Source organism: Trachinotus anak, unplaced genomic scaffold (assembly GCF_046630095.1).
Source record: "Trachinotus anak isolate AG129_WGS33_773 ecotype Australia unplaced genomic scaffold, CSIRO_AGI_Tana_v1 ptg000011l, whole genome shotgun sequence".
NCBI classification, from domain to species: Eukaryota; Metazoa; Chordata; class Actinopteri; order Carangiformes; family Carangidae; genus Trachinotus; species Trachinotus anak.
In genome coordinates this window covers 6,827,355-6,840,268 of record NW_027273862.1, presented here as the reverse complement: position 1 = coordinate 6,840,268, position 12,914 = coordinate 6,827,355, and the positions used below count along the sequence as shown (strand labels likewise).

The window sequence follows — 12,914 nt, the reverse complement described above, 5'->3', positions numbered from 1 at the left end:
GGTGCATTGTTGTACTATAATGGTAAATAATAATAAGTAAATAATAGTAAAATAGTAAAAAATAAAAAGACGTAATTTCCCAAGGTGACTTGTTATTCATTAATCGCTTCAGCAATAACTTCAAAGAGGTCATATACACCAGTGTTCTTTGTTTTGCACTGTATGAGGGTGGTTAAAAGAAGCTGTTGCTGCTTAATGTGTATATTGTTCTGTATTTGTTCATTGTTTAAACAGTTTACAGTTTTAACTCAAGGAATTCTTTCTATGTAGATATAAATACTATGGTGATAATATCAAACGCTGTTACGGAAAAGCATTTGGTTAGAGACATAAACATCCTGGGACATACGAGACTAGAATTTCATCGTATGATAAAAAAGAAAACAAACACTTAAGAAATCAGGATTTATTTCAAAAAAAGGCATTTATCCATAGCCTGATGACATATTCTCCCTCAAATATATCTTTGAAATAGTTTTTTAATGAATTATATTCAATTTTATTGATATTCCCCTTAAAAGTTATCAGAAACCCTAACCAGAAAGGCTGATGAGTTGACATGATAATCCATGAATCATGTGCAAAACAGATAACACTAACCTGGTTTTCCATTATTTCAAACCTGCTGTAGAACAGGTCAGTCAGTTGTAGCAGCAATTCTGGATGCTGACTGATCATTATGGTGATGGTTTAAGCGTTAAGCGGTTTTTTTTTTTTACTTTTCTTTAGGCAGTTATCTCATAATGTTACTGAGAGAAATACTCTCAGGAGAGGGCTGGCTGGTGTGGTGACTTGCAGACAGAAAAGCGTCAGCAGTCGCAGAGTGTGCAATTAATGCTAACATATGGGAAGTGGAGGATGCACAGAGAGGCAGAGGTAGAGAATAGGCGCTCATTTCTAAAGGCTAAAATGCCTGTCTTAATACAATGAAGTCTCATTATTACCTTGGCAGTGAGCATACCAAACCCTTTCAGCTTAGTAACTGAAATGACATAGTAATCTTGTTTCTCTTAGGTAAGCCAATTGCTTACAAAAGATAATGATTCCATAAAGCAGAAGCTCATTTTTCTACAGTAGCTGATACAAAAAATCATGAACAGCTCTGCCTCCTACCCCTTGTCCCCATAAAATGTTTTCGGCCATTGAAAGATGGGGTTAAAATAAAGGTACCCATGTCGAACCTGCCGTCAGCTCACCACACCTGTTCTATTCAAATGTTACTGGGGATATGAAAATATTCACATGAAGTCTGAATAACCTTTTGTGTTAAATGTGGGGAAAAACACTCTTTACTGCAACACGCTGCAACTAGTAATTATTAGATTTCACCCTTCTTTCCTCACAACAAATAAACTTTCACATCACTAAGTAAAATACTAAATCATTATTTAGAGAATATAAACATTGAAACCAAGCATTGACAAATGGTTTACTACCAACATAATAAATACTTGATGGTTTCACAACCATATTCTGTTTCATGCTATGCTCCTGCTAGCATACAGTATTCGCCCAAACCATACATGTTCAACTCTCCGCAATGTGAAGTACTCAAAGTCCTCATTTTTTCACCACCTTCTCAAGATAACCAATGAATCTTCTCAGGTTGACTTTGATGTTGTCTAGCACACACAGCTGCTGTGGGCTGTACTTGCCTCTTCCCTCTTTACGAATCTAGCAAAGGAAGAAAACTTATTGTTATTTTTTTTTTTTTTTTTTAAAAAGGTGAAAAAAAATCCACTTCTCATAAACTTATGATATAAGAAATACAAAGTTACAAAGGGGAGAATGTGCAGCCTTGGGAGACATTGGTTAATAATCCATTTGGAAACTTTTATGTGCAACAAGAATCACCAAGACCAGTGTTCACTAGAATGAAACGAATCCCCGGTACCTTTGCCTTAAAGACAGGTTGAAGTGCCTTCAGTGCAGGAAGTAACTGGATGTTTTTAGCAGCTGTCTCCGCCTCATCTCCGTCCGCAAAAACATCAAACAAGGCATCGAGTGCCTCTCCGTTTACAACCAGGTCAGCATCCCTTGTGGCAACTTGAAGTAAGGCATTTCCAATCATCTGTGGGAGCAGAGTTTTTTTTAGAGGAGCAACAAATATTTCAAAAGACTGAAAAAAATAAGAGAAAAATTTTACCTGAAGGGTTTCAGCAGTGCCTTTCTCTTTGGCTAATGTGCTACCAGTGATGCCCAGAATGGCGACGGCGTTGACCCTCACACTGACAACATCACAGCGGGTGGCCGCTTCGCTCAGGCTCATCAGCTGCTGGGGGGTCATGCACTGAGGAAAACAACACAGATATTGAGCTGTCCAGCATAAACATGGTCCACAGTGTTTAGTGCAGTTTTTCACAGGAACACAAAGCCTCGTCTCTGTGTCACCTCTGTATCTGTTCAGTCAACATTGTCAACAAACATGGAAAAGGGGCACTCCACCAATTTCACACATGAAGTTCAGTTTACTGATCAGGATGAGTGTTGCAAAGCCTGTGAAAAGAGTCTTTGTGGCCCAGGAGGAGAAAAACTTTGATGTCGTCATCATGTCATCAGGGCTTAGAGCCTTCACATTTTAAATGTGAAGGCTCTGTTACAAACTGGAGCTGTGGTGTTTGAAAGATGTGGACATTTACCAGGCAGCATAAGTCCAACAATAGTTGTTATTAAGATGCATTATATAGGAGCTACCATTTTTAGATTAATCCCTATTAGGGATTAAAGGTCCATATATCTCAGCCTTAAATGCACAGATTATGATCATTCTCTAAAATCTGTCTCTTGTGAGACCTCCAACTTTATGAAAGTACAATACTACTCGCTGGAGTAACCCTTTAAAAATACCCAATTATGTAAAAGTTTGAAATCTCCAGAGGAAAAAAAATGAAGCTGTGGTGAGTTCTGTACCTGGGGGATATTTTTGGAGGCAAACATCTGTAACAGAGACCGCATGGCACTGATGACGGCCTCGAGGAACTCCTCATCCTTGGGTATCTCTGAAAACAAGAAGGAAAACGGTGCTTACTTAGCAGATGTATTAGATGCTTCAATATTGCAACTCTATACTGCTACAACTGATCTTTATTGGGATTATACACTTTAAATTGTCTACTATGATTTATTTGTGGCTTTCACTTTTCTCCCTAGTTGTGTTTCCAAATCTAGAATCAAACTTAGTCTTCTGCCTATATCAATGGGTATTTTAACCAAAAATAAAACTAAAGACATGAATACTAAATGTAACCGACAGTGTATGTGCTGCATTACAATATGACATAAATGTGAGACCTGCTGCACCAAAAACCAGGGTGGACAGGTGCTGCGCTGCTCCCTGCAGGGCTGCTGGTCCTCCCAGAGACTCCACGTCCATGGCGGAGAGTATGCTGTGGAGGCACGTCAGAGCCCGGGACTGTACGCGCTGCATCCTAAAGTAAAGATGATTTTTGTTATAGAGTAGTGGGACACGTAATGCAAGAGTGTATCAGCATGGTTACACTGACACTGCTTTAAACTAATTTGGATCACACAGTGAAGCTCAGGAGTAGAATAAAGTAAAGTGAGAGGATTACTTTTTTATCAGGCCTCTCCAGGAGGGATTCTGATGGCACACATCCATGGCTTCTGTTTTGGGGAACTCAGTCTTTTTGATGACCTTTAATCAAAAGAAACAAAAAGATGTTACTACAAACCGTCTTTGTACCATTTAGTGTGGTTGCACACAGACCTCTATTAAACTGTACAGTTAAGTAATTCAGTGTGTTCAGTGTAAGGTAGGGGATGGGTGGGAACCATATTTTAGGCTGGTAATTACAGTAGTACACTAAAATGAAATTTAAGGCGAGCATGTAAACTGAGTAAAACTGGCACAGTGATGAACTCCTGCTTTATAACGATTGACCGAAGCAAGGTGTTACTGATAAAGCAGGCGGGTATTTGCCTTTTCAGGGATGCTGTGGTTGATTAAGGCCTCGTGAACCTCAGCTGACAAACACAGCGGAGACATAAGATTGGACACTCCGTCACAAAGACCATCCGGACCCATGTCGCTTTCATCACTGCTCGACTCCTCCTCCCACTCGTCGTCAGAGGGATCTTAACAGGCGCACACACACACAGAAATGATAAACAGAAGGCATCTCCAGGCCCTCAGATGAACTCATTTCATGTATTTCTTGTTTTAATAGCTTTTCTGATAGACAAACACATACTGGGAAGCCATGTCAAAGGAAATAATGTTGATGAAAAGTGCCTGGGGTCAGCACTGCTGTCCATGCCCACAACACTCACCGTCAGAGCAGCACATGTTGACGATGATCTCCAAGGACGTTTGCTGGGCTGTCAGCAAGGCCGTTGCCTCCCTCAGCTCCTCCTTGCCCCTCTGGACAAAAACAAGCAGCCATGTGAGTCAACATCCTACCAAAACGATGACTGTTAGCACAGTTATCACCCAGTCTGAGTTCAGCTGCGCACCACAGTGAAGAGATTTATTCCAACAGTTGTATTCAAACATGTCCAGTTGCACTTTTGAACTATAATGCTAGAGAAAACCTGCTGCAAGGGTGACGCCTTTGAAGGAAAAGTCAGGTTTCAGTGGGGCTTATCTGTTCAGTCCACTGGCTACAACAGTGTCTGAGTGTGTTTATATAAAAACTGAAAAAAAACCCAAAGCTTAGATCGAGATAGCCCCATTGTATAACCCCTGATATTGGAGGGTATGTTGGAACGTCATCACGAATGTCACCCGCAATCTTGGGGCTCTCGCTGTGACTGAGCTGAGAGGGACAGCTCTGTCTCGCCGAGGTCAGATCTGGGGACTGTCAGCGTGGTCGAAGCCAGAAGCTGGTCCCCAGTTGAACCTTGCTGGGTGTCCCTAATCTGCTCCCCCGAATCCGACAGTTTGTCTGTCCTGTCAGTCTGCCTCGCAGTCCAGGATGACTCATACGCCACCTTTTCACCTGGCATTAATGTAGGCCTCCAAAATACAAAACTCTGTCGCCTCCTCCACATGAACACCGATTTGTCACATCCTAGCATTTACAGCACTTAAAACTGACTCACTTTTTTAACTCATATGTTGTATTTTATTTTATTTATTTATTTATTTATATATTTATTTATATATATATATATATATATATATATATATATATATATATATATATATATATATATATATATATATATATGATTTTTTTTTTTACAATTTCTGAGAAATTACAAAAATCGCAAGATTGGTCTGAACTCAGACTTATGAGTCAAAAAATTCTCAGTAAAAAGTAGCGCCTCTTAGAAATTTTGTGTCACAAAGATATGAGTAACTTTAATCAAGTTAAGTCTGACTGTTAGGTGCTGAATACAGTGAACACAATGAAACCTACGCACATTAGGTTAATTGGTGACTCTAAATTGCCCGTAGGTGTGAATGTGAGTGTGACGTCAGCGCTGTGATAGATTGGTGATCTGTCCAGGGTGTACCCCGCCCTTGCCCAATGTCAGCTGGGATTAGCTCCAGCCCCTCCCACCCTATTAAGATAGGCGGTATGGATAATGAATGAATGAAAACACTCTTCCTCACGCAGTGACTCAGCCTACAGCAAGTCTCCACAGTGGTGTGTCATGGTTGGATCACAGCTTCGTGCACATCTTGTCATAAGAAAGATTACCCATCATTCATTGTACAGTATTTGCTGCAATATATTGTAGCATGCAAGAGGACAACTTAAATGAGACGGTTCACTCATGTGACCAAAATTTGAACATGAACGGCTTTATACACGATTCTGGGTCTTAATCTGATAATACTAAATTTAATTAAGTGAGTTAATTCAAACAATACTGGATTTTTGAGGCCAATGTTGATGTAGATATTTGAGAGTTTTAAAAAGTTTACTTAAACACATTTTTGATAAGGACACCTTAAATTTATGTTTTTGAAGTGACCACAACATGCATGCTGAGCATTTTACTGTTGAAAGATAAAATGTGTAATGATAACATTGTTTCTAAACTATACATAAACTTCTTGTTATTTATCAGCCGCCATACACAGATACCAATGTATCTAATATCAGTCAGTACATCAGCCTGGCCAATTCCTCAGTCGTACTCTAATATCATGTGTCACTGACAATGAACAGGCTCTTAATCTCTCTGATAAATGTGATTTACTGTGTTCAAAGGTCAGCTTGTGTGGCCAGAGGGGCACATAGCTTTCTGTATGCATAATGACAAACAGCAACACATATAAAGCACTATGTGAGACACAGCTTACAGGCAGGAGGTCGGAGAAGTCGTTATCAACCTTCGCAACTTTTCCATTCCTCTTCTGTTCCGGTGCTTCCTGCTCCTCATTCATCTCCTCCACAGCGAGCTCACCTGCAGCCTGGTCTTCTACCTCTGTCACAGCCGGTGCGTTTCTGTGCCGGATCTCTTCTGCTTGTCTGAGCTCAGGTATGAGCGCACCTGCGTCCAGAGCCAGGCACTGTGACAAGGTGGCCGCCACAGCGTTGAGGGTCTGGGCCTGACGGGCAGCAGGCAGACTGCCCTTCAGATTCCACAGTGTCCCTGAGTGACACAGCAGAGTTAGGACTTAGGAGGGGACACTGATAACAGTCACACTATTTATCAATTGCTGTGCGTGTTCCTTACATTTAACAGCAACTTCGGTCCACAGAGGACATTTTTAATGTCCCCTTTAACTTGTTTATTGTGGCAAGTTACAGTTTTAAACAATTTATAACAAAAAAGATACGACAAGTGACAAATTGTACCTGCAGCCAATGTCCTGAGGAGAGTGTGTGCCATGCCTGGCTGAGATGTCAGCAGCACGTTCTCCAGGGCGCCAAGCACAGCAGTGTTCATGCTACATAGCAGCTCCGGGTTATCCTCAGTCACAGTGTGCAAACAGTGGGCTGGGAGAACACAAAGAGCAAACGTTTTCTTCCAAACTTTCGAAACCAAATCAGTTGGAGGTTAGGCCTAAGGGCTTCATTACGCTGCCTGTACAGTAAAAGCTCATTTTGGGCATTTGTAATGTTAAAGTCCACACACTGCAAGTTGATTTCTGCAACCAGCCTCAGACATTACAGAACTGTCTGCAACATCTACACATCATCATCACACCAAAAAGCTTTCCCACTTCATACGTAATGTCCAAAATATTAATAAAAAGAATATCATATTCTAGAAGTGTGATCTTTGGAAAAAATAGGTTAGAGTCAAGATGTAAATTAACACAACTTGGTTTTTCATGGGGGGTCATGTGCTGGGCTATTTCTTGCTGGCCTGCTAGCTCTAGCGTCATATATAACATACAGACATGAGTGGTCTCAATTTTCTCATCTAACTCTCAGCAGGACAGCAAGTGTATTACCCAAAATGTCAAACTATTGTTTTGAGAGAATGGAGCCAGAAACTTCCTTGAGTGTCTCAGTGCTTTGTTAAAGTCAGGAAAATGAGCAGGAAAATGCCTAAGGGTTGTTTACCCATAGGCAACAACTTCACAAAAGAATTACACTTTGCATTAGACTGCTGTGGCCTGAGGGACCCTTTTAGTAGGGATGTAACAAAACATTTCAGTGTAAAGCAGGCTTAACTCAAATGTTAGGGTCACTCATATTCAGTTTTTAATCGCAGCCAGCTGACGCAATTTTAAAGTTGAGCTAGCAGTTAAAATGTTTTAAGCACCAAAAACATGTCTTATTATGTTTGGACATAGCTGAGCGTGTCTCAATCATCACAATCAATTAACAGAGTAGTAATAAGTCCTACCAGCAGATATGGCCAGTTCCACATTGTGTGGGTGTCTCTCCAGACACTGGACAACCAGATCCAGGAGACCAGCTTTGTTGAACACTGACAGCGCCTGGCTGCTGCTCTCACTGGCAGGACAACATAATGAGATGGATGTAAGACAAGCAATGAACATACAGCATCTTTGGGTCAATAATTATGGTTTGATATCACTAACAGTTGCAGAAACTAAAATTCAAGAAGTGGGCTTGTGATTTTCTGGACCAGCTATAAAAGGCTTAAGAATGTAAGAATAGGTGCCAGACACCAACTAAGCCTCATGTGCTGCTAACTTGACTGGTGAGCAGCAAGGGTGTGATAAATAAGAGGTTAAAAACATCCTGTTGTCAGCTGTGAACCTGCTTGCACAACCTCCTGTCTCACCATAGATTCCAGAGTAGGTTCACAGCCTCATTGGCTACATCCTCCAATGCGTTCTTCTGGTCTTTCATCTGCATGACGGCGCTCTCAAAACCAGCACAGCACTGAAGAGGAAACAACACTGTGTTGCAGATGACAACGTGAAGTGAAACAGGAATGATCTTTGATTGTTTTGCTCTGCTTCGTGCCATCCCTGGCAGGAATTTTCTTCAGGAAACACTTAACTTTTGGATTTAAAAAAAAATCCACAAGACGCTTAACTAACAAAATGAGAAAAATTAAGTGATGGTATATTTCCGTCTCAGGACATATTTAACTCCAGCAACAGGTCAAGAGCAAGCTTGAATTTGATCCCACGAGTCCATCTGTTTAGGTCTAAGTGAACCTGAGTTTTTACAAATCACTAATATCTCTGTTCTGGGATGAAACCTAATTGCTGAGGATAATGTTGGCGGCTGTAACAGTTGCTGATGAGGAGGAACTGAAGTGATGGAGTGAGCTAAAAGCAGTGGCAGAGTCTCACCTCTCTAAGCAGTGCTGTCAGAGGAGTCATGACGTCGTGCTTCACCATGTCCTCACACACCTCCTGACCTCCACATGCACTCAGATTCCTGTCAGGGAGAAACAGTTGCAGACGCACACTCACCAGTCAGTCGGAGGAGATTCACTGACAGAGATGTTGTTTGTGTTTGTGTTTGTGTGTATGAGGGGAGAGACGGCCCGGAGATACCCTGTGAGCAGTGCTCTTATTTTGATATCCAGTACATGGAGCCTGCATTAAGGTTTACCAGAGGACAAAAGTCAGGACAGGGGTTAATGATGTACTCTGGTACCAAAACAAGTGTAGAGGATTATGGTGCTGAACATAATGACTGTTGTGTTGCAGCTGCTACGAGTGTCATCGGCACTAATGACATGTATTTCAAGGAGAGTTTACGGTTAGTTAACAGCCCATGCACAAGCAAATGAGATCTGTTCTCTACATAAATTATAATTATGAATAGAAAGAAATGTAAAACTGAACAATAACCGTGAGACAATAATAACACAAGCCATCAGATCATGAAAACCAAACAGAGCCCTCATTCTTCTTAAATCCAAGCCGTTTCCTGTGCCATGGCGCCCCCTGCAGAAGCAACATGACAAACATTGCCATGTGCTATATATCACAGTGAGGGTAATCTTGACTGGGATAAAACTGAAATATCCCTCATAAAAAGAAATGAATTAATTGATATATTATGCCCTAAGATGACCTTTTTGTTTTCTATTTATTTGCTTCAATTTGTTACTGGGTTTTTTATTTTGTCTTTTTTTACTGAAGTGTTGCACAAAGTTTTGTCTGAGCATGGGTTGTAGAAACTTTAAAATGGCCCTAAACACTCATGGTCCATCTATACAGGTGTTTTTCACCTATTAAAGCTGAATTGTGAAAATAATTGAAATCGTGCATTGTTTTCATCCATGTTTGCTAGATCACAGCCTTCTTTCTTGCCTTTGTTGCTCTTTGCACACTTACGTTTGTTGATTGTTACTGCAACTGATAGACTTTAAATAGTGTGAAAGTGGCGGCAGAAATGTGTAGACACACATGCAACACATGGCTCTGTAACACTACTGATGGGCAAAAACCTCACATGGTACCTTTAGGCAGTTTTTCCCACCTTCACCGCAAGTTAACACGCAGCGGGCTCAATCACCCCTGCAGCTGTAGATGCTGACTGGGCTGAGGAGGCACTTCTAATTTGGTAAATGGAGCAGTAGGCCTTTTTCAAAGTAGACATTTTGGCAAATTTCATTAACAGTGGCTCAGTTACTTGTCACAGTAAGTTATGACAGGGAGCTGACGTGTACACGTGACACCAGGGCCTGAGAACTAGTTTATTTAAATTGAATGCAGTTGTTACTGATGTTACAAATCACATCTATACTTTTCCTGCATTGACATGTCAAACGTCTGCATTTGAAAAAATCTATTCAAGAACCTCCTCATCACTTTGAAGGGTTCTGTCAGAGGGTTCATGTATTTACAGAGGTCACTGCACTCCGATCGCCACAAACTAAGTCAGCAACTATTCTTTATAATCAACTACTCGTTCACATAATTTTTTGAGCAAAAGTCCTCTGGTTCCAGCTTCTCCACTTTCTCACATTTTCTGCGTTTTTTCTGGTTGATTTAACTCCAAACTGAATATGTTTGGGTTTTGGACTGTTGGTCAGACAAATGTGAGGAGGTCACTTAACTACTTGCTGACATTCTGTAGACCACACAATTGGCTGAGAAAATACATGGTAGATTAATTGATGATGATCATTTCATTTGTCTGTTCTCTTTTTCTCTGAGATGACTTGTCTCCTGCTCTTCTGTGTTTGTGAAGAATTAAGCCCCAACCAGCAGCCGTGTATAGCTGCCTCAAACTTGTTGTGAGCTCCATTTTTTTGCCCTTGGAAACTAGGTGCAGATCTGTCTAAACTGACCTGGACTTGTTAGTGTTGGTGCGTGTCCACTCCACGCCCTTTCACTACTGCCTCACCTGAGTGCTCCTGTGGCCGTCTCCCTGACAGCCAGGCTGCTGTCCAGCACCATGGGCCCCAGGCGCCTCACAGCATCCCTCTGAAGGAAACCAGGGATGGTCTGGCTCTGCTGCACCACCCGGGAAATGCTGGCACATGCAAACTCTCGCACGTCTGCACTCGGACTCTGCAGCTGCGGAAAGATACACAAATACACTGAACAAAAATATGAAAGCAAAACACATGTTTTTACTCCCATTTTTCATGAGCTGAAATAAAAGATCTAAGATTTCTTCTTTTTACACAGAGGGCTTATTTCTCCTTAAGTTTCTTCACAAATGTCTTTAAATCTGTGTTAGTGAGCACTTTTCCTTTGCCAAGACCATCCATCCACCTGACAGGTGTAGTAAGATGCTGATTACACAGCATGATTATTGCACAGGTGCCTTGGGCTGATCACAATAAAAGGCCACTTTAGACTGTGCAGCACAATGCCTCCAGTGTTGCATGTTTTAAGGGAGTGTGCTGTTCCCTGTCAAATGAATCTATATCTTACTGCCATAAGGTGTTTCAAATGTTGTTTCAGAGAATTTGGCAGTACATCCAACCAGCCTCACGACTGCAGACTACATGTTACCATGCCAACCCAGGACCTCCACACCCGGCTTCTTCACCTGCAAGATCGTCTGAGACCAGCCACCTGATGGAACAGTTGGTTTGTACAGCCATAGAATTTCAGCCAGAAGCTGTCTCAGGTTAACTCATCTGCATGCTCATCGTCCTCACCAGGGTCTTGACCTGACTGTAATTTGTCATCATAACCGACTTGAGTGCGCAAACACTCATTTTTGGTGGCAACTGGCGCTTCACAGATGAATCCCAGTTACCACTGTACTGTCAGTGAAATGGCAGACGTGGTGTTGCAACGACATGTACAGAATTACTGGAAGCTGAAAACATCCCAGTTCTTGCATCGCCTGCATACTCACCAGACACGTCAGCCACTGAGTATGTTTGGGATGCTCTGGATCTGTGTGTGCAACAGTGTGATCCAGTTCCTGCCAATTTCCAGCAACTCTGCACAGCCATTGAAGCAGAGTGGGACAACATTTCACTGGCCCACAGTCAACGTCCTGAGGTGCTGCTCTGCATGAGGCAAGTGGTGGTCCCACCAGATACTGACACGTTTTCTGATCCTTAATAGTTCACTGCCCTATAAATGTTTTTTTCCTTTATTGTGAACGGTCCAAGGCACCTGTGCAATAACCATTCTGTGTAATCAGCACCTTGATATGCCACACCTGTCAGGTGCATGGGTCATCTTGGAAGAGAAGTGCTCACTAACACAGATTTATACACGTAGGTGAACAAACATTAAGAGAAGTGATCCCTCTGTGTGTGTGTGTGTAGAAAAATCTGACATATTTTATATCTCATGAGAAATGGAGGCATAAACAAGTGTTTATATTTTTGCTCAGTGTACATAAACTGGCCTGTTTCAGTCTCCCTGAAGTGTGTCCTCGTCTAATCTATCCAGCCCAAGTAATGAGAGCACAATCTAATATAATCTGGCATTATGATTGCTGCATATACAAGTTAATTTTGACTGAAAATTGTAAAGTTATCAGAAGCCTCAATAGGAGTGTCAGGAGTAAAGTCACACATTCAAAAGTTCATCACCACGACAAGAAGAGCTACACGGTTACACCAACAGAGAAGCCCTCTCCGTGCCTGAGGAGTTTAAATGCCTCCCCACAGCGCAGAGCTCTAACACAGACGTGATAAGATTCATTTCAGAGAGAAAACAGGACACGACATGTGCTCCTACCTTCTCCAGTAACTCCGCAGCTGGACAGCTATCATCACCGTACTCCTCTTCCCCTGCGCCCGCCTCCTTCACAGCGCTCACCGGCAGCCCAACCGCGTTGAACTGCGGACGTTTAAACTTGGTGGTTCTACTTTTACCCATTTCCGTTTCCAGTAGAGTCCGGTGCATGCAGCGTGTTTTTATTTTGTCTCCTCTTGTCCACTCGGGCTTGGACACAAAACCTCAAACACACACTCGGGCTCCCGTCTGGTTGGAGGAGGCCATGTGGAAGATTGCTCCCTGTCGTAAAGCGCTTGTTGTTACCAGAAAGGAGAAAGACTGTCGCAAAACGACGAAAACGGAAACGCAATCGTACAAATATTTTAGCAATAAACTACACGTTCACCACTGACAATGG

The 12,914-nt window shown here is 41.9% G+C and overlaps 1 protein-coding gene across 1 annotated transcript; it reads right to left on the bottom strand.

The window, feature by feature from the left end:
* Positions 1-391: 391 nt before the first annotated feature.
* heatr3 (HEAT repeat containing 3) lies at positions 392-12,818 on the bottom strand. Its single transcript, XM_071489471.1, has 15 exons — positions 12,518-12,818; positions 10,710-10,882; positions 8,699-8,786; positions 8,179-8,279; positions 7,774-7,883; positions 6,774-6,914; positions 6,275-6,567; positions 4,291-4,381; positions 3,941-4,095; positions 3,573-3,655; positions 3,292-3,428; positions 2,911-2,999; positions 2,147-2,290; positions 1,895-2,071; positions 392-1,674 (listed from the first exon to the last, which is right to left on the bottom strand). The coding sequence occupies exons 1-15, from the start codon at positions 12,683-12,685 to the stop codon at positions 1,561-1,563; spliced, it is 2,064 nt and encodes a 687-aa protein (XP_071345572.1). The 5' UTR covers positions 12,686-12,818; the 3' UTR covers positions 392-1,560.
* Positions 12,819-12,914: the final 96 nt, after the last annotated feature.

Bases quoted from the DNA above. Each gene is read 5' to 3' on its own strand.
- heatr3 (XM_071489471.1), bottom strand. From the start codon at position 12,685: ATGCACCGGACTCTACTGGAAACGGAAATGGGTAAAAGTAGAACCACC. The intron at 4,382-6,274 runs GTAAGCTGTGTC...GTTTTTGTCCAG, and splicing joins ACTTCTCCGACCTCCTGCCT to AGGGGCAAGGAGGAGCTGAG. The intron at 1,675-1,894 runs GTACCGGGGATT...TTCCTTTGCTAG, and splicing joins AACCTGTCTTTAAGGCAAAG to ATTCGTAAAGAGGGAAGAGG.